Consider the following 22,885-nt stretch of genomic DNA (forward strand, 5'->3'; position numbering starts at 1 on the left):
CTCTACATAGAAAGTATTGTAATCTATGCTTCGAATCAACAGTCACTAAATTTTTCTTAAATATGTGCTACATAGCAAGTGTTAGACTGATTGGATTTAAAAAAAGAAGTGGCATTTTACCATGTAAGTATCAGAGCTGAAACCAGTTCTTGTTATTTTAACATAATTGTTGAGTGTGAAGGTGTGGCCTGCAAAAACTCATCCTTCTTCAAAAAACATTTTCCACCACTATCTCACCTTCTACCATTGATGCCTACTATCACAGACTTCAACAACAAAGACTCACATGCTATGAGCACAAACTATACTGCATTGAGAACCAGAGATGTGAACTTAAAGTGTGGGTAAATGACAGCACCTCAGGTTAAAAAAGAGAAAGAATGCAAGTCGGATGGTAGTGCAGCGGGTTAAGCACAGGTAGTGCAAAGCGCAAGGACCGGTATAAGGATCCCGGTTCGAGGCCCTGGCTCCGCACCTGCAGGGGGTTCCCTTCACAGGCAGTGAAGCAGGTCTATAGGTGTCTATCTTTCTCTCCCCCTCTCTGTCTTCCCTTCTTCTCTCCATTTCTCTCTGTCCTATCCAACACAACGACAACAGTAATAGCTACAACAATAAAACAACAAGGGCAATAGAAGGGAATAAATAAATATATTTTAAAAAGGAGAGAAACTAAAGGGCTTACTACCACAATGACCACCTTCTTCATCTGAAGGCATCTATTTGAAGAGGGTAAAATAATCACCCATCACTCTTAAATATACAGTTCCTAGTAATCAGTGACCATGCCTATGCTGCCAGAGTCAGAATCTTCCTGAATCCTGAAATGAAAGTTCATGCTCAGCCCTGATACTATTTCCATAGAAGCAGCTTTCCTAACTGAATGAGTGTCAAAAGCTTTCCAAAGATCAACACCTGACAGAAAAAATAGATATTTAATAACTAAATTTATCTGGATAATTCTCTTCCCAGGATTCCTTTCCACAGACTATTTATCCTTTTGAGTTTTTAGTAGTCTGTATGTAGAATGCATCAATTTTTAGTAGTCTGTATGTAGAATGCATCGATCTTGGATGGGAACTTAGTACTTTGCACCATGTTTTTTTATTTTGAAAATTCTTTCCCCTGAGATGAACTACATATGCTTCACACCCTGATGAAACTGTCAATATTCTCCAAGGAGTAAAAGAGAAGATTTTGTCAATCACAAATACTTGAAGTCAAGTTACTGCTAAAAATTAATTCAGAAAGGCTAACTGGAGAGAAACAGAAGGGACGTGGTGGCACATCAGTGTAGAGACAGGAGTAACAGGAGAGGACAGTTGAGAGAGTCATGGGAAAGCTATCATCCTCAGGCACCAAGAAATTTATGGAAGGTGTAAAATAAAAATGGGACAAAAAAGGAGAAAAATGAATGAGAAAATTTCATGAGTCTAGTGTCAGCTGTTTTATCATTTCATATGTGATTCATTTTAACATTTACTTAGTATTTGCTACTCATAAAGTAGATACAAAAATATATTTTCTCCTTCACAGCTATAACTTCATCAAAGTAATCACTATTATTTATCTAGATTGTTGTAATAGTGGCCTAAAGTATTTTTACTTTCCCTTCTCATCCTCTTAGTCTGTTGTTAACATGGCTAGCAGATCTGAAGCAAAGAAAAAATTGAAAATGTAAACACAAACTACAAAGACACCAAACAGGGAAACAAGACCCAGTTCTAAGTCATTCTTACAACTTCAACTTCTCTCTTTTTTTTGTTTGTTTTTTTTTTTAAAATCTTTACTTATTGGATAGAGAAAGTCAGGGAAGAAATCAATAGGGAAGGGGATGATAGAGAGGGAGAGAGACACCTGCAGCACTGCTTCACCACTTGCAAAGCTTTCCCCCTGCAGGTGGGGACTAGGGGCTCAAACTAGGTTCCTTGCGCATTGTAATATGTGCACTCAACTAGGTGCACCACCACCTGGCTCCCACAAGTTCAGCTTCTCAATAGTCAAGCCCAATGAAACCACATTTCTTTGCACCTCCAAGAATTTACCTTTAGAAAAAAATTCCTATGTTTGCTTACTCTTTAACAAACATCATCTCCTTCTACTTCACCTTTAAAAAAAAAAAAAAGAGGCCCAGCAGTAATGCACCTGGTTAAGCACATATACCACCAATCTCAAGGACCTGGGTTTGAGCCTAGCTCTCCACCTGCTGGAGGTACATTTCTCAAGTGGTGAAGCAGTTCTGCAAATGTCTTTCTCTCTTCCTATCTCCCCACCCCTCCCAACTTCTCTCTGTCCTGTCAAAATAGGAGAGAGGAAGAAAGAAAGAAAGAAAGAAAGAAAGAAAGAAAGAAAGAAAGAAAGAAAGAAAGAAAGAAAGAAAGAGAGAGAAAGAAAGATGCAAGGAAGGAGGGAGGGAAAGAAAGAAAGAGCCAGCCATCGGAAGCGGTGGATTTGTTGTGCAGTCACTGAGCCCAAGCAAAAAACAACAACAAAAACATACAAACAAAACAAAACAATCTTATCTTTAGCATACATTTGCATCAGCATCACTCTCTACTCTACTTTTATTCACATACCACTTATCACCTTCTAATAAAAATTTCATTTGGCAAATGTGGTTGATAGTTTCTTTTTCATTAGAAAGTGCAAACATTCATTGAATAATCATTTTTATATATTTTATTTGTTCCAGTTCCCTCACAGATTTGAAAACTGCCTTGTACACAATAAGAACTCAATGCATATTTACTTATTGAATGGATGGTCTAAACTCAGATTAATAGCATTAGTTCTTGAGGTATAATTTTTTTATCACTCATAACCTAGATTACATGTAGATCAGAAGATATACGGTTATTGTTATCACCAATTTTCTGACTTTGAAATTTCCTTTAAAAAAAGAAACCCTCTATATCAGAGCAGATTTAAGATCAAAGCAAGCATGTTATTGGAAGGATTTATAGTTAGAAGACAGCTTCAAACCATATTCAGTGGCAAGCTGTATTGGGATTTCATGGAAAGGCTACCAATGACAACAAGATAACTTCTAGGGAGAAAATTTGGAACTACTTTCTACGTAAAGGCAAAATATACTAGAAACCTAAATACAAGTCCATGGAACTTGCATTTAATTCAATTTTATTTATTTAAATATCAAAAATATCTTTTGATGTTTAAACACTAATAACACTTGGGGAAAATTTCATTTAATACCAATGATGATAAAAGACTAGTCTTTGTAGTCAGGAATATGTCCAGTCTATCTATGGTCATGATTATGCAAAGTAATATTTTTAAGCCACAGCTGAAATCAATATATATACATTACATCATAATAATACAACAAGACTCAGAACTTGAAGATTCCATCTATAAAACACAGAAACATCAAAATATGTCTCATACCCGAATTTAGCTGTTTCATTACATTTTCATATCTAAGGACAGTAGGAGCTATCTTTGAGCTAATATCCTTCAAGCATTAGTGTTTTAATTTCATGGCCATCTGTATTAAAGGGCTTTTTTTTTCTTTTGGGGAGTTGGTACTAAGAAAAGATGACCTAAATCTGAAGCTTTTGATTTCAAAAAGAGTCTTGTGCTTGGATTAGCACCATAGTGGAAAGAGCAGGACAAGGAACAATCTATAAAAGCATAGTGTTTTTTGATATCGAAAAGGGTTTATCTTTTTCTTCCCATCAATCCATAAAGTAATCTTAACAAGTTAAACAATACATCAAAAGAACTGGGATATTTATCAATATTAATGAATTTTATATTCTCAAGTTAAAATTTCTGCAAATAATAATTTTCAATAAACAAAAACATACATTGATATTTACCTGGAAAAATAAGAGGAAGAAATGAGGAAAAAATAAACCTGACAAAGAACACAATATCTCAGCTATGCAGAAGTCACAAATTGTTTATTAAAGAAAACATTTTTCTATTCAAAGGAATAACTAAATTATATATAATAATTCTTTGTCTTTTCATATTCATTTAATCTATCATGCATTTCTACAAGCCAGCACTTCACTGGTTTGAGAATAAAGAAATAAGATAAAATAACAAAACATACACTGACATTATGAGCAGTAAGTGACCTGGGGAAGAATATGACTAAACTTTGTCAACGACCATCCTAGGATGAATCACTCCCAATTCTCTAACAAACAGAACTGAAATGAACAAAATTCAGAGTTTAGTAAAAACAAAAACACTTTGAAGAAGCACTTGGCATGAAATCACTTTCCACAAAGGGAATAAATTATTCAAGTGTATAAGTTTGGAATAAAAATTGTTAATACATTCAAGATATGGAGTGTTTAGATTACTAGGTTTTGTGTGTGTGTGTGTGTGTGTTTTCTTATTGTTGTCACTGGAATTCCACCATTCCAGATCGACCTTTTCAGATAGGAAAACAGAGGCAGAGACAGAGACAAAAAAAAAAAAAAAACCAAAACACCACGATATCAAAGCTTCCATTAGTGCCATGGGGATCTCATACATACATGAGTATGCCCATAGTGAAGCAAAATCACTACTCAAGTGAGACATCCTGCCAGTTTTTAATACTCCATAATCACACATATATATGAAAAAGATAATAACCAATTACTTAGCCTCAAATATATAGGAATTTTAAATTTAGAATTAAAACATGTTAAATCTTTATCCCATTGCTTTGACTGTGTAAATTGGAAAGAATAGGTTTTCTTCTCTCTTCTTCTTCTAATTGTTATTATTAATTATTATTATTATTATTTGCTTTTTCTGATCTTGTTTTTTGCTTAGATAGAGACAGAGATGCAGAGAAAGATTGAAAGACCAAGCACCAGAAGTTCCTTCAGTGGGGTGGGGCCTGGGTTGAATACACAGCAAAGCAATATGCTGTCAAAATGAGCACTTTCCTTGGCCCTCAAAATAGTTTTTTAAGGACTCAAATATATAAATTAAGAATTCTGGTCATTTTTTCATAATAATGATAATTTCATTCACACAAATATTAAGTCAAGCTAAATAAATAATATAAGCTATAATCTTGTAGTAATAAATCATGGTGATAAAGAACACAGTTCCAATACTAATCAATTTGAATTAATATAAACGTCATTCCTGCCAATATAAGATATGTGATATTTTGTAAGTTTTTCAGGAACTTGAGTTTCTTATTATGCAAATCTGAGAAGATGATATTACCAATCTCATATGGTTACAGAAATTAACAATTTAATTTTAATTTTAATTATTCTGTATAAATATTAGTATAGTTATTGACTCAGAAAACATTTGGTATCTGTTATTGTAATTATCATTACTATTATTAAGGCAAATAATAAATAAGGCAAATCTGTCATTACATCGGTTCTTTGTTATCATCATTTTTCTTTTTGAATCATTACTAGACATTCATTGATGCAGTTCAATTCTTTTCAGATGGGAAGAAAGAGGCAAAGACAGAGATCTAAAAGGATAGAGGGAAAGATAGCTGAAGCATCACCCAGTATGGTGGGCTTGAGACAAGTAGGTACCTGGCTCATATGCAGTACAAAGCAGATGATTTCCCAGGTAAGTTATCTTGCTAACCCTAGGATCTTCTCAAATATTTAGTCTGGTTGTTTAACGTCCTTCATTAACCATACCCCATAATAATATTTCTATTACGTCAAACTCAGGCAATAATTATGTGTAGTCTGCAATACTCTGTTGGCTTTGCCTTCTACTACTTGCTTTCAAGATATATATTAGATTTAGCTCTATTTAGCTCCTTCACATAATGTTTATACATTTTTCTTTCTGCTGGATAAAGTCAGTTTAAGATAAGGAATTATATTATTTTTCTTTAAAAAATACACCTCAAAAATCTGATGCAGATATAGAAATACAGAAGGCATTCAATGTTCTTTTAATTGAATTGGATTGCAATACTGTTAAAAAGATTTTATGAATTTTTAAAGAACTTTTCCATCTTAAATCTAACAATAAAAGAACATATTGTTTCAGTTTATTAAGCTGAAGTTTCCAGTTTCTACCTCATAAAGACACCTTCATAATTTTACCTTCAGTTAGAAACTACCTAATTCTGTCTAAGATCCACATTCTGAATTTTTTAGACTAGTTGGGAAGTAGATATGCTTTAGGACAAAATAGTATTCCACAGCAGAATTGATCCCTATAGGTCACTTTTTAATATAACTTTATCAAATATTAAAATTAATGTTATTTTTACATTCAAATAGAAGTTCTTTTATATCCTTGTCTAGTGGATTGGTTCAGCACATTTAGTACTGCCATTCTTCATCTCATAATTCTATTTCTTTATCTCCAGCTGTCTTCAGTTCTGTATTTTATAATTCCTAAGTTTCTGGTATTTATATAAAATAATTTTCATGCATAAAGTAGATCTTGATTACCTTTTAGCATATATACGTATATATTGCTAAATTCATACTGATTTAATTTGTGATATGAAGTGCATATAATCACTCTGGCAAATGGGAAAGAAAATTAAAAAGAATTAATGGATGTAGAAATGAAGCAGAACATTTTCAAACTAGTTTGACAAATCGTATGAGTGTATATTTAAGAAAATTTTCCATTAGACACTAATCCTGCATGTATTTCTCCAGTATGGGGCATTTTGAGGGATGATAAAGTCTACATTATTACATAATGAAAATTGTGTTATAGTTTCAAATCTCAACTATAAATGCCATAATTGGATTAATATGTCAATTTATGTCTGGAAAAAAATCCTTATAGCCGTAGTATAAGAAGTTGCTGTAGGAGGAAATTTTGAAAAATCAGAGGGCTTTACAGAAATATGAATGATTTCAGATAAATTATTAGTCATCCACATTCCAACACACCAAGTCATAGCCACCTCTCTACTTGCTCTGCCTCCTTGTAGGAACAGAATTAATTCCATAAATAATTATCTTTTCTCAAGAAAACAATCCCCCAACTCAAAATAAGCATGCACTACCATACAACGTGCACAAAATACCTTAGGTTTCTTATTCTCAGGGCCTGTTGTCATGGGCATTGCACAAGGGGAAATCAGCTCCTTGGTTCTCCTTAAAGCGCTGGGAAATGATGGGGTTGTAACAGATGACCTGTGGTCACATACTGAACCATCAGATTTCCCAAATCGTGAAGGCAAACTACCACTGCCATAATTTGGGCGCAGCTCTGAGGGATTTAGCTGGGTAGGCACCTGGGTAGGCAGATTAGTACAAAGGAGGGGAGGATATCCCAAATTAGGAGGTGAGGCAGAACTAGCACTGAAAGCAGAAAGTGAAGGAGTAATTGCAGGAGTCTGCTCCTGGACAGATAGCTGTGGTGCTGTTTTCTTGGATCGGCTTAACAGGTTTGAAAGAGCTGGGGAAGGATGGAAGCTTTTTTCTGGAGAAAAGCTCATGTCTTCTAGGTTAGTAGGAGGAGATACAGAAGATTCTGCAGAGAAGGCTGATGTGCAAGGATTTATGTAAATGTTCCTGGGCTTCTCTGAAGCCCTGAGGTCACCATCCTGTCTGACCTTTGAAGAAAGTGGAGAAAAACTTGGTTGAACCTGAGGAAGATCTGTAGGAATCGATGTATTGGTGTGTAGTGATGAGAGCGTTGGATTGCTCTTTAAAATGGGTGACAGTATTTTGTCTGCATCCAAAGATAAAAGGTTGTTTCTTACATGTTGTGTGGGAGAACAGGCAGGCGCATCAGAAGATGGAGCAGATTTGTTGAAGAGAGGTAAGTGAAAGGGCTTCTTGGTAAGTTCAGAAACCCGGTGGTCCCCTTGCTCCGGAGACCCAGCTCTCAGAGAGCAACTTGAGAGAGATTTCTTAGGTGGTTCCTTTACTTTTTGATCAAGTATGAGGGTAGAAGAAGCAAGGGAATTTAGAGAAAATGTGGGGCAGGATGCAGGGGAGAGGGGTCTTTGATGAGAAGGGTTTGACTTGAGGATAGCAGTGAGAAGGGACAGCCGAGAAGGCACCAGGGATTTCACCCCTGACTTTGAGAGATTACCACTAGATGACATTGGGCTACAGAGAGTAGAGGATGAGCTATGAAAGGACGAGGTAAATGGTTTGGGGCTTGGAGAAAGTGAGTGCATGACAATACGGACTGGTATGTACAGAGCTGAATCCGATTTCAGAGAATCACAGGAGGATGGTGATGAGGATTTCAGATTCTTACTGGGACTAACGAGATGAGGGGGTAAAGTTGTTGTCTTCTTCAGAACTTCAAAAGTTAGTCCAGGCTTTTGATCTGCTTTACTTAGACTGGGTAAATTAGAACCTGATATCTTAATAGAGTGGGGAATTTGTAGCGTTGAGAAGGTGCCCTTAGGTGCATAAAAGGGTGAAGAGTGAGCAGAAGTTTGAAAATACGTAGCAGTTTCTTCCACCAGGGCCCCACCGACATCCAGCCTCCTAGTGTGGAATTCCTCTAGGATAGAGGCCGCTTCGTGGTTTACTGGGTCAGGTGGTGTTTTCTGATTAGTTGGAGAAACAAAGGAGAAAGCAGGTGGCTTACAGGCAAGATGCTCAGAGGTAGTGGGAGAAGTTAACTGGAGGAAAGAGAAATAGACAGGTTGTAATAGGGCATTAATTTTGGAACAGTCAAGACATTCTTGTCATTCCTGTGATTATGTAAACAGTCTCTTTAGATTTCACAAAGGGGACGCTTTAAAGCTTCATAAAACTGGAAGAAATTCTGTTTTGCCAATGTGGCATTGCTTTGGGTTAAAATAAAATGTGAAGATAGGGAGTCGGGCTGTAGTGCAGCGGGTTAAGCGCAGGTGGCGCAAAGCACAAGGACCGGCATAAGGATCCTGGTTCGAACCCGGCTCCCCACCTGCAGGGGAGTCACTTCACAGGCGGCGAAGCAGGTCTGCAGGTGTCTATCTTTCTCTCCTCCTCTCTGTCTTCCCCTCCTCTCTCCATTTCTCTCTGTCCTATCCAACAACGACAACAACAATAATAACTACAACAATAAAACAACAAAAGGGAATAAATAAAATAAATATTTAAAAAAATGTGAAGATAAACTGTGAAGTATATACCTTATTTATTGTCTAGAATGAAAAACAATGTCAATCTGTAGCTTCATGTTCCCATTTGAAAAGTGATTCAGCAGTAAAGGATAAAATAACTATCTTATTTTGGAAGTACCTTAATTTAAAAGTACTTAAATTTCTATCAATAAAATTTTCAATATTCTTTCATAAAAGTGAAATATAACTTCTTCCATTATAAACTATAAACTACAATACAATAATAACTAAAAGCCTTATAAATTTTAACACAGTGTAAGTGTTAAAAATTCTAAAAGCTTGGAATATACTTTATATTGCCAATCTAAAAAAAATGCCTAATATTCAAGATATGCAGCACCCAACATCAGAATTCAGTGGGAAATTGAGAGAGTAAATGTACACTCTATAATAAATAAGGAATTTTAGTTCACAAAAATACTTTTGTTACTTGCCATAATGAGTATTTAGCAAATCATTTTGGTTATGCTGAAAAAACTAGAAATCGTTTTTCTTAACAAAAGAAGTCATAATTCCTTAGTAACATATTTTTCCCAAAACAATGCAACCTACAAATCCTATATCTAATAAAAATAAAACAAATAAAGAATGTATTATTTCACAAGAGTGATTAAGAAGAGTCTGTGAAAAAATTTGGATGTATACCCTCATACACAATTATAAAAAATATATACCACTTTAAAACAAGTAATAAAACTATAATTCTAAATCCAAATCTTTTAAGAAATTTCCTTTCAAATGCTTTGATTTTAAAATATAAATCTATAGGAGAAAGGAAAATGCTTCTCTCTAATAAATAATTCTGGGACTATCAGTTAAACCAGATTTATAGTGCATATATATATATATATATAATTTTTGCATTATGCCAATGAAACTTAGCAAAACCTTGATTTTCCAACCAGTGAAACATATTTCTTGGTTTTGTCTTATGAAATGTTAGGAAGATGCCTATCAAACCTAATACAAAGATTTTTCATGGCTTAGAGTTTTCTGTGATTTGAAGCTAACAAATTCAAAACAGTTTTCACCAAACTTCCAAGTTTCTAGGTCAATGTGTCAAATATATATTATAAATTTATAATATATAAATTTATGTGTGTGTCTGCACCACACAGTTCTTGCCAATTATACTATTTTAATACATTGTAATAACCCATACTACCAAAAAGTCATGAATAATTGAAAACCAAACAGAATTTCAATCAAGTTGAGAAAGAAAGTATAACAATTAAATCACATAAGCTTTACTTAGAAATTATTATGCTTATACAATGTTCATATGAGTCAGGTGATTGGCCATAAATAAAGGATCATCTCTAATTATTTTTAATGTTTATTCCTCTACATTGTAATGAAAAATATTTATTGTCCAGAATCCCTCTCATTAATAAGCTTAAAATTAACAGAAAGGGTAAACACAAAGTAAAACTTGGTAGGGTTATGGTGGAATGTACCAAAGCAAAAGATTCTGGGTAATGAGGGTAGGGAGGGATTTTTTTTCTTTTTTTCTAAAGCGTAGTTCCTAGTACATGATGGTGGGAAAGGACCAAAATAGGTGTTAATGTTTTGCAGACACCTATCATGGTGAAATGGTAAATTTTACCTGTGTGTCAACGACTGTGCTGTAAACCATTACCCCCACCAACACCACCAATGTGCCAGTGTGTCCCAAATCTCACCTCTGCAGATCCCTACCGCATTAGGAAAAGATAGAAACGCTGGGGGGGCATTGATCAACCTGCCAGTGTCCGTGTCCAGTGGAAAAGCAATTACAGAAGGTAGGCCTTCCACCTTCTGCACCCCATAAGGAATTTTGGTCCATACTCCCAAAGGGATAAAGAATAGGGAAGATTCCAACTGAGGGGATGGGACATGGAACTCTTGTGATGGGAACTGTATGAAATTTAACCCCTTTTATCATACAATATTGATAATAATTATTAAATCACTAATAAAAATAAAAACAATAATAATAATAAGGTTAAAAATGAGGGAGGGTAATAAAATCATAAATAATTCTATGCAAAAAAAACCAGATAGATACCTGGCAAATGCTCAGAAAAGTCCTTTATATTGCTTCTTCTTTATAAATCCCTTACTCAATAAAATAAACTTTTAAATGTCTTCAAAATTATTACCAACTCTTCTTTCTATTTTATTCATAGTGCTTATGTTGTTTGCTACATCTTTTACTGATACTCAAATACCTTTTCCCTTTTCCCTTTTCAAAAAGGTTTTTTATCTTCTCCGCTATTTCTTGCCTTGCCCTTCCTGTTTTGTTTGCTTCACACACCTCTTTAAATAACATTTGTTATTTAATTCCCACCCCTCTTCTGATTCCTTGAGCCTCCTTACCACACTTCTACTCCAAATAACTCTAAAAAATATATACCTGAAATATATTCACAGAAATCTGTTTCCAAGGATACTTGCAATGTCCTGCTCTCATCAGACGATAAATTTAATTTAAAAAAAATCTGTTCATAGGTTCTTTGTAGATGATTTTTCATTATAACAGTCCCATCAAAGTAAAGTTCTGCCTTGCAATTTTAATCAATCTAAAATTAATGACTTCTTTGTCAGTTAAATATTTTCTAGTTTATCTTTGAAATTCTAAAGCAACTAAAGTCAAAGTGATTGAACTTTACTACATGCTAGTTCTATATTATGTTTTTCTTTTAATTCTTCAGACTCTGTACAACCAAAAATGTTAAAGAATATAGAGTCTTCTTTGTCCTCACATAGCATCATCTCACTAAGGGAAGCTTAGCCTCCCACACTTACCTTATATATTATATATATATATATTATATATATATTATATATATATAATATATATATTATATATATATAATATATATATTATATATATATATTATATATTATATATTATATATATATATAGTGTCTTCACACTAATGAACACTTGAAATGTCACAGGGCAGAAAGTTAGCTTCTTAACTGAACAATTCATACTACCTTTCTGGCATTCTTATTTCAAGGTGCACACAACTTAATCATCACACTAACCTTTTAAAATCTGGTTGAAGTATACCTGTGCTAAAGATGACATCAACACATTGTCATGTCTACCAGAACTTGATCTTGTCTGCCTGACAGAGACCCCCTCCTACTATTCATCCTCAGCTGTGTTACATTTTAAGGTTTCTTTTATTAGTGATTTAATATTGATTTAAAAACTATGATATAATAGGATAATTCCACCACCAGAGTTCCCACCACCAGAGTTCTGTGTCCCCATTCCCTCCATTGGAAACTAACATAGAGAGTACTGAACCCTTTATATACTATGTTTCCAATGCATATAGACATATAGTAAACTTTAGCTTACAAACTGGGCAGAGTAAGAGGTTAATAGCAATAAGCAATAATATAAAAACTATATCAAAAACTGAAATAAAAGTTAAATGAATGAAACCTCTTGCCCTCAAAGTATTCGATTGTATGTAGTGTTTTTCATCAACAGATAACCAGAGGTAACTGAAATCATCAAAAATGACACCTACAATGTACATCTACAATAAAGGGTGGAAAGCATTTAGACACAGGAGCTCATGACCAGGTGAGTAAAGAGCACTGCACAATGTGAATGAACCCTGGAGTCTAGTTCTCAGCTACTCAATCAGTAGACAGCTACCTAGCAGCAAATCAACCAGCGACCAGTTACACACACAACACTGGACTGCAAAGATCAACTGACCCTGATCCATAGCTACAGAGCTACAAAGCTTTCCACAGACAAAAAAGATTGAGCTGAAGACATCCTAGCTAAATGAGTGGTTGTTATTTGAAAATACCAAATTATGACAGGTTGCCAAACAGCAAAAGCAAACTGATAAAGATGTGCACATAAACACCAGGGTCTTTATAGATGCTGTAATTCACATTCGTGCAGACCTATGTCATTCACCTCTCATTCACATGTGTACAAGGCAATGATTTTTATTGACTTTCTTACTTCTTGTGGCCAATACATTCTAAAGTGTCTTCAAAAAATTCAAATTTTATATAACTAACTACCTCTTATTGAATATGGGTGGAAGATATTACTTACTTCTAATAGAACTTGGCACAGGGAAAGAAGTTTTGCAGATGTAATTAATTCAACTAGCCAAGAGATTTTAAGTTAATTGCAAAGGATATTTTCCTGCAGAGCATTATCTAATCAAGGATCACTTTATAATAAGGTTAAAAGGTTAGCTTATTCTAGCTGAGACTTTGTTTTTCTCTGTTGATGGCTTTAAGAATAAAGCTGCAGTAAAGTATAACCATCAGGAAATTAATTATATGAATAACTTAAAGACACTTAGAGTCAGAGCCTTTCTTAGTTCATAAGAATGAAGCTTATCTTGACTCCAACCTCTGAAAGCTTGAGTGAACAACCCAACTCAATGGTACCTCCTCAGCCCTACAAAAACCAGAAGAAAATAGCTTTGTTTTTTTTAATTTACTAAATTTGTTATAGTCTGTTATACTGAAAGGGATAATTTAATATTATTAATACTAAAATGTAATACCGCTCATTTGGATATGTGGTTCTTTGCTTTGTGCAGAACTCAAGTTTAAGCCCTACCCCCACCAAATTAAGAAGGCTTTGGTGCTGTAGTCCCTCCCTCCTTTTCAAAATACTTTTTATCTGTAGTTTCTATTTCTATTTCATCACTATTTTCAAGAAACTCTGTCTGAGTGATTCCCATACTCCCTGCACAACTTCATCATTCTCTATCTTTCTTTTTTCAACAGTTATTGCTTGGGCTCAGTGCCTACGCTATGAACTTATCACCACTACTGGAAGTACTTTCCTTTTCTACATTTCTCCTCTTTCTTTCTTTCTTTCTTTCTTTCTTTCTTTCTTTCTTTCTTTCTTTCTTTCTCTCTCTCTTTCTTTCTTTCTTTCTTTCTCTCTCTTTCTCTTTCTCTCTCTCTCTCTCTATCTCTATCTCTCCTTCTTTCCTTCCTTCCTTCCTTCTTTCTCCTTCTTCCCTTCTCCTTTCTCTTTTCTTTCTTTTTTTTCCTTTTTGATAGAAGTTTAAAAGGAAGAGATAGAAGGAAAGAGAAAGAGAAACACCTGTAGCACTGCTTCACTACCCATAAAATTCCCCTCTTGTAGGCTGATACTTGAACTCAGGCCCCTATATATGGTAATGTATGCTCTCTATCTAGTATACTATTGTCTGGCCCCGTCATTTGTTATCTCATTTAAGACAGAGGAAGAAAGGGGAAAATGCCACAGCACAAAAGCCCTCCTCCCCACCCCCAGTGTTATGGTAACCCCATGTGGTGTTGGAACTTAAATATGGACCCCTAGTATGTGAAGGCACATACTTCATCAGGTAAGCAATATCTAAGCCCTCTTATTATATTTCTCTACTTTTTTTTATTTGGGGAATTAATAGTTCAAAGTATAAATAGTTGTTGGTACATGTGAAAAAGTTCTAAGTTTTCTGCAAAAAACTAACCTAGGTCCTCCTCCACCACTATGTACCAGGACCTGAAAGCATCTCTCAACCCCCGTGATGAGGCTTGTCATTTGCCTTTTCTTCTACCCTCTCATTTCATGATATTCCTTGCCTTTTCTCACCTTCTGAAATGCTCAGAATAGCTTGACCCCAAAAATCTGTACTCTTTCCTCATGTTTCAGTTCAGATAGTGTAAAACCATTGATGGCCCAGATCAATTTGATATCTTCTTTTTATATTTCCATTATTTCTTGAACATGACACCTTTCATTCACATTGTTTTCAATCTATCTGTTTTTTAAACTCCTTGAAGGCAAAAAGAGTAAATTCTAGTAAGGTCATGGTTAGATTTTTGGAAACTGCGGCTTTAAATGAAATAGTGTGTGATAAGACCAAATCCTCAAGAAATATTGCTTTATCATTTATCAGCTGAAGTTATATTTTTTCTCATCCAAGTTATGACAATAATGTATAATCAAAGCATGTTATTTGACCACCTACTGTACTGGGTTTTAAAGTTTATTTTCCAGGTGTCCTGTGCGAGGCATATCACCCACATGCAGACATATAATACCTAGTAGGTGTTAATTCAGAACAATATAGAATAGGAATGCAATGTTTCCTTGAAGAAAGCTCCACAACCTCTTGGAGTGATTATTTCTTCTTATTCCACTTTAGACTCTGGGTAGTGGAGTTGGACAAAGGGAAGGGGAGAACAGTGACTGATATCTGATACATTCTTTATTTCATCAGCATAAGAAAAAAATGTAAGTTCTAACCTCAATAATTCTGTGTCTCCACTGGTATTTTACCATGCCAGGATGACTTTTTCAGATAAATAGATAGGTAGATTAATATATATATATAATAGATAGATAGATAGATAGATAGATAGATAGATAGATAGATATAGATAGATGATATGAAAAGATATTGCATGATCAGATCTTCCTCCAGAGCAATGGCAGCCAGGCTTGCACCTGGGTCAGACATAGAACAATAGGTACACTATCCAGGTGAGTGAGTGATTTTGCTGTACCCAAAGCCTCCTTTTTTAAATACTACTTCATCTTCCTACTAGAATTATCAAAAGAAATGCAGTTTTTCATAAGTGAACTTCCTCTGGCTCTTGGACTATTGGTACAAACATCGTCACCCAGGGGGAAAAAAAGGCCACCGATCAGAGATCACAGTGGGTGTTAGCCCAGTGATAAAGCAGAGTAGGAAACATCCACTGATTATAAAGAATCCACTGCTGTATATCCAGTCTTATTCACCATGGAAGATAACAAAAAAGGTTAAATCTTGTCAATAAATATATACTTATCTGAAACAAGAAGGAAATAGGGGAGGTGGCAAGAATGAAAGGTTATTTTTAAAAAACTTACTTGGCAATTAATACATATATAAATTAAAAGAATAAATGCTTCTTTAAAATTTATCATCCAAACTCAAGGCAATTATAAGGTCAAGAAGACCCAAAAAAGATTTAGAATTGCTTGTCAGAGCCCCTCATCTGCCTTTTTTGTTGTTGTTGTTCTTCATAGATGGGCCTCAGATAGCTGTATTATCCATGGAGTTAGGAAATTAGTCAGATGATAAGCATATGCAAATTATTCCTGGCATCTTGATATGAACTTGACATATTTTGTCAAGAAAAATGTATTGTACTCTAATCAGTTCCTCCCAGAAGCCAACAGAATCAAATTAGGAAAGACAATCTTCCAGTTGTTTCTAAGTTCTAGGGTCAAAAGCTATGCACAGTTTTTATCAAGCAAAGCACAAGGGTGTTCACACTAACAAGTGAGGCAGGACTCCTAAGATTTCTCCATCATTTATTGCAATCTGCTCTGTGCTGTGGATGTTCATTAAAAAAAATATTTATATTGTAATATTCATTCATTATTTATATCACAGAATTGTGTTGAAATGAGGGTAGTTTACTTATTAATTTTTATAAGATGCCTTTCTTTAAATGTATTTCACTCATTTATTTTAATAAAGAGATAAATATACAAAGAGAGAGAAAGAGAGCAAGAGACTAGAGCATTACTCAGCTCTGGGTTATAGTGATCCTGGAGACTGAACTTTCATCAGATACTTTTGGGGCAGTGTTCTAGATATTGTGTTAGATGATGGGCACCAGAAAATAAGTTTTTTGGTTTTTTTTTTTTTTTGTAATCACAGATCCTACAATCATACCTTAGTGATATGTGTTGTGTGCACTGTTGTATTGAAATAGGATAAGGTGAATAGGGTATTTTACTATGAAATACAGAGACTTAAGAGTATAAAAATTTTCCATTTCAGTGGCTCTTTGAACCAAGGTGTTGTCATTCATTTTCTAGAACTCAATGAAAGATTGCTACTTAATAAGTATGTTTACTGATGTCCAAATTCCCCAGAGTTTTAAGAAACTCCTTTATTTTAACCCATCCAGTTCTTCTCATCTTAGCTTTCTTGTTTTCACCTCATATCTTACACTCCAGTTACAGTTGAATAAACACCTTATCCTGTGACCTGAAACATGTCACCATTTTAAATATAGTGCATTATTTGTTGAAAGCCTACCATGGATCGGATACTGCTTAAAGTCCTACTTTATTTAATAGATTTCTTTATAATATTTTATTATATTAATATATAATATATAATATCATTTCTATAGACTAGTCATATACAATACAGTAGATATTTGATTCAATTTAATAAAAGCTACTAGCTGGCTACATTTGTGATTAAAATTTGATTTTAACATCATCAAGTAATCCAGCCATGTGGTATTCCTTAGACTTTACTTCTATGATTCACTACATTAAACTTCTCAGAGTGCTTTCTTTAGTACTCTGGTCAATTCTATTTAGTTTGCATCTGTGGTTAACAACTATATTATTGTTACTTTCATAATGACCTAGTACTAATTGCTCAAATGGGTTATTATAAGAAATGTAAAAGGAAGCTGTGGTAGTTCCCTGTATTTCTCCGTAAGTGGCAATCAATTCTTTAACCACCACTAATAAATTATGTTGGACTTTGCCTTTTTATTTGGAGCTTTGATACCATAAACTATAATATATTCTAAATAATCTAAATAATAACTCTAAGTAGACTGAATAGCTTATTTTTGTCTTTTAATTTTTTATTGAAATAACATTTTATAACATTATGCATTTCAGATGCACATTATCATAATTTCGCATTTGTATGAGCTACATTATTACTTCCACCATAGATTAAATCTTCAGCCATCAACATATAACTGGCCCTCTTTATCCATATATATCCATATATATCCATATATATATATATATATATATATATTTACTTATTCACCTTTGTTGCCCTTATTGTTTTATTGTTATAATTATTATTGTTGTCACTGTTGTTGGATAGGACAGAGAGAAATGGAGAGAGGAGGGGAAGACAGAGAGGGGAAGAGAAAGATAGACACCTGCAGACCTGCTTCACCACCTGTGAAGTGACTCCCCTGCAGGTGGGGAGCCGGGGGGCTCGAACTGGGATCCTTACACTGCTCCTTGCTCTTTGAGCCATGTGCACTTAACCCGCTGCACTACCACCCAACTCCCTCCCTTTATCCATTTTACCTTCCTTTTCTTTCTATTAGCCACTATTCTATCATCAGGATATAAGACTTTTTTACTTTGTTTCTTTATATTCCACATATTAATAAAACCCTACAACATAAATAACCTATTGTGGAAAAGTACTCCAAAGTGTATGTTCAGTTTCTAGTTTGACCTCTCTATATATTTGGTCACATAAAATTCACCAAGTCAGGGGAAGAAATATCATTTATAGTGTGCCGAAATAGCTCAGTTGGGAGAGCGTTAGACTGAAGAAATATAATTTATTGATGAAAAGTATAAATTAATACCCCAAAAATATGTTTAAGAATAATTTTATTTATTTATATTGGTCTTATCACAACCTTATGGCCTTCTTCAATGGGATTATATCAAACTACCTTTCTCTGACTATGGAACTGTCCATATATGGAACTTGACTATTCCCTCATCTTTCCTAATACAGAAAAACATTTAAATTTATCACTGATTATTAGAAGGCATTCAAACTTATGATTAGAACTCTTCCAATAAATAACTGAGGATAAGCTTTAAGAAGAATAGTTTAACTCCTATAAAACCTGAATGGGTTACCCCAAGTGAGTGTCTCCTTGCACCAAGAGGCAGCATGGGATACAGAAAACTTGAAGGTGACAGATTAATAGCATCAGAGAGTCAATGACGGTACATAAATAAATATAGGGTGGCAGCAAAGATAAGATGCCTACACTATAGCTTGACATTAGTTCCAGTTTCATTAATAAGAATGTGCTCCTTGGAAAACATGCAGATATCTGGTCTGATGTATGCTCATTGTGAATGACTGCACTCATCATCTACTCCAGAAGTTTACCTCTACATTCTCAACATTCTGTGTAGGCCTTGTTAAAGTCACCAGACAGTTTTATTACAACAAAGAGCTAACCAATAGTAAAATCTTCCCAACTTTTCTTCAGAATACTTCCCTATCTACACCACTTATTTCCTGCCATCTTAAATATAGGTCATCTCTTATTCTGCAATAGGCTTTCCACTTTAAAACAATCATCCAATCTTGCTGTTAAGTTTTAAAGCGGGATTTACCCAGTTCATGGAAGCCAGCCCACTTTAGTGGCTTCTGAGACAACAGTAGATATTTTCCCTTAAGGTTCATAAGCAATAACTCTTTTCTTTACACACTGTCATTTTGTACTATGTGCACTTAACCCAGTATGCTACCGCCCGGCCCCCTGCACACTCATTTGTAATGTAGCCTTTTATTACATTTTACTAGTTTAAATATAATGTATCCATCTATTATGCAACATATGTCTTCTCACTGCATCTTTCTTGTATCTAAAATGTGCTCTTCAATGTGTCTGCACATGAAGCAATCTCTCCTACGAAATTCCCCATGTCAAATCTTCTCCAAGAATTCTTCAAAAGAAAGTGAATATTTTCCCAAGCCCACTTCACTTACAAGTTTTACATTTTTCTTCTTGACCAATTAGTTTTATAATTATATGATCTTTGCCTAATTAAATTAATATCTATGTATACACTATGATGATGTGTGATCACGGAATTTGTTTTATTTGGGATTCTTAATATATCCTTTTTCACTTTTTACGTTATTTATTTTATTTTCTTCAGAACTGTCACATATGACTTATAAAAAGACCTTTGCTGACATCCTAAGACAAGGAGCGTGTTAAAATATTTCTTTCTTATGACAGGATAAAAACTTACCTGCCCATGTTTTTGCTGAGGAGCTATCCCAGGATGAATTTCAGCATGCGAAGAGGCATGGAGGTCTGCACCCCGAGATTTGGGGCACATCACATCAGAGCCAAGACTAGAGGAAATTGCCAGAGACTGTGGCCTAGAAGCTTTGGTATCCATTCCTCCTGGTGGGCCTTGTTCTCCTTTTCTGCTTACAGTTTCATCTTCCCCTTCAGAGTCCACAACAAAGACATATTCCGCTTTGAAGAGGTCACTTTGCTGCATTCCTTGAGGTTGGGATGCTTTAAGTCCCTTTTCTTGTGAAATATTTCCACTGATTTCTGAAGGATAAGTCAATGTCAGTTGGTTTCTCTCCTTTTGACTTTCAGCATTTAAGGTCAAGTACTCATTAGAATTAGGCTAAAATAAACATAGAGATAGAAAAAAAATGACATTGGTCTGATAAATAATTTTTGCTTGCATGCTTAAAAACTTAACTTGATTCTAATCTCCAAGAACAAGATTTTTAAACATATTTAAAAATCAAGTTGACCTAGGTGAGTTTGAGTTGGACATAGCATTTACTTTTACTAATCCATTTGTTTGTCCTGCTTCAAGCTCAAATGACATTGGACTCATAGGCAGAATCAGCAATTTGGCCTGCAATAATTCAAATCATGTTGTGATTTTTGTAAAGAGAAAAAGAGAGCAATGATTTCCAGTAAGATATGTATAAAATAAAAATGAACTGGTTAAGAGTTCAGCTAATGGTCAAGCAAAACCTGTATACTCTACATAAGTCGCAAAATAAAGGAAATATTTAAAAAGTTCTAAATATATAAATAAAAATAAAATTGTAACAAAATACAAAGATATTCTGACAAAAACATCTAAAATAACTGAGAGAACTCATGATTTGAATGCAAACTATAAAGAAGGAAGGAGGAGGAAAAAGGAAAAGGGTAAAGAGAAGGAAGAGGAAGAAAAAGTAGGATATAGAGGAAAAGAAGGAGAAGGAAGAAAAGAGGCAGGAGCAGAAAGTTGGATGAGTAGAAGTAGAAAGAAGAAAAAGTATGAGGAGAATGTGACTAAACTAAGGAATGTATTTTATGCACCCACTCCATGTTTTTCAGCTGATGATAATACAATCAAGATAAAGAACAAATTGCCTCTGATTAGAATTTATTTGACAACGGTTATTTCACATAATAAACTACAATATTATGCAGTAACAGAGACTCAAACTGAAAAGAAGTTCAAATTATAATGAAAAAGACTCCAAGACTGATTACTTATAAAGATACAAAATTAAAAGTTGTCCTAGTGGGGTAGAGTGGTAGTGCAGAGGGTTAAGCGCTCGTAGCGGGAAGCACAAAGACCAGCATAAGAAGAGCCCCAGGCTAGCTCCCCACCTGCAAGAGGGTTGCTTCACAGGTAGTGAAGCAGGTCTGCAGGTGTCAGTCTTCTTTCGCTCCCCCTCTTTGTCTCCCCTCCTCTCTCAATTTCTCTCTGTCCTATTCAACATTGCAACAATAATAGCGACAACAAGGATAACAACAAGGGCAACAAAATGGAAAAAATGGCTTTCAGGAGCAGTGAATTCTTAGTGCAGGCACGGAGCCCCAGCAATAACCCTGCAGGAAAATAAATAAATAAATAAATAACGCTGGCCAAAAATGAATTTGTTATAGGAGACATTTATTAATGATTTAAAGTAACTCCTTTCCCCCAAATCTACTTATAGTCCTTTGTCCTGCTGTATTTTACTGTATTTACCACCATCTGAGATTTTATTATTTTTCACTTTTTCATTTTCTGCCTTCTCAACTGCAAATATGCTACATGAGTTGACTTCATTCAGAATACATAATACCAAGTATGTAATGTTTTCAGTTAATAGCTGTCAGATCTATAAATGGATGATTATATACCCTATTCTAGTATAATATTCAATTGTGGAAAAGCAAGAAACCAGAAAGATTACTCAGTGTTAGAGTTCTAGACTGGCATGTTTGAGACTGGCCCCAGAAACTCCAGGTTCAATCCAGGAAGCACCATATATAGGAGAACTGACCATTTCTCTAGTTTTGATTCCTCTCTCTCTCTCTCTCTCTCTCTCTCCAACTTATCAAACATAAGTAAATCTTTCAAAAAATAAGGAAAAACTCTTTAATCACTCATCTGTTTTTGGATATTTGGGATTAATAAGGAAGAAAATTTTGATATATACATATATAAATAGATGTAGATACAGATTAGATATAGCTTTATAGGAATGATATTCACCTGCAAGAAATGATATTATTTTATCTTTCTGTTACTTTAGTGGAATTTTAACGATTTAGTTTAAGTGAAATAAACCACAAGAGGAGGTCAAGTTCCAGATCATCTCATTTGCAAGTAGTATTTATGAATCAAAGAGAGGGAATGTGCAGGATGAAGTTTTACTTAGCTGTGGCCTATTGCAGCAGATTTAAGGACTCTGAAGGGAAGAGGTGAAAAGGGCTTGTAAGAGGGGTCAAGAACCCATTGTCCTATGGTGGAAAATGACAAGTTGGTGGTGGGAGTTGCAGTATGCTGACACCCATGGTAGGGATATGTGAAATTGCACATCTGTGACAATACTCAATAAAGTGATCTATTTTTAAAAATGGGAAAAAATAATCTTCTAAAGATGAGTTGCATATGTCATTGCGATTATCAGATGATTATGATCTTAGAAAGTTTTAAGAGGTTTACAAACAAGATTGATACATATACCCACAGTCTCACATAATTGTAGTGCATAACTACAAAGGTTCTGTGAATATATTTTATGTAGTTGAGTTTTACTAGGAAGAAACTTCTTCCAAACTATCTTATTTAATAATCAGGATATCTCTGAAATGATTTGGCCACAATAACATTTAAAACAAGATAGCAAGTATGGTGAGTTATACATACACAGATATATATGTGATACAATATCCCTGAAATATTACAGGGTTTTTGTTTGTTTGTTTGTTTGTTTTATGTTTCTTGTTTGTATGTTAGTTTGTTTTCCTGCAGGGTTTTTGCTGGGGCTCAGT

General features: G+C 34.5%; 1 protein-coding gene across 19 annotated transcripts in view; it reads right to left on the reverse strand.

Annotated features, from left to right (window-relative positions):
- MLIP (muscular LMNA interacting protein) overlaps window positions 1–22,885 on the reverse strand; it is a 286,170-nt gene that overhangs the window by 148,577 nt on the left and 114,708 nt on the right. For 18 of the 19 annotated variants that reach the window (XM_060190026.1, XM_060190017.1, XM_060190016.1 and 15 more), the window contains 2 exons: window positions 19,845–20,237; window positions 7,004–8,563 (listed from right to left, as the gene is read on the reverse strand). In XM_060190026.1, coding sequence (XP_060046009.1) covers window positions 7,004–8,563; window positions 19,845–20,237 — 1,953 coding nt within the window. The remainder of the gene's footprint in view (window positions 1–7,003; window positions 8,564–19,844; window positions 20,238–22,885) is intronic. The other variant, XM_060190033.1, reaches the window with a different exon arrangement.

Source organism: Erinaceus europaeus, chromosome 4, assembly GCF_950295315.1.
Source record: "Erinaceus europaeus chromosome 4, mEriEur2.1, whole genome shotgun sequence".
NCBI lineage: Eukaryota > Metazoa > Chordata > Mammalia > Eulipotyphla > Erinaceidae > Erinaceus > Erinaceus europaeus.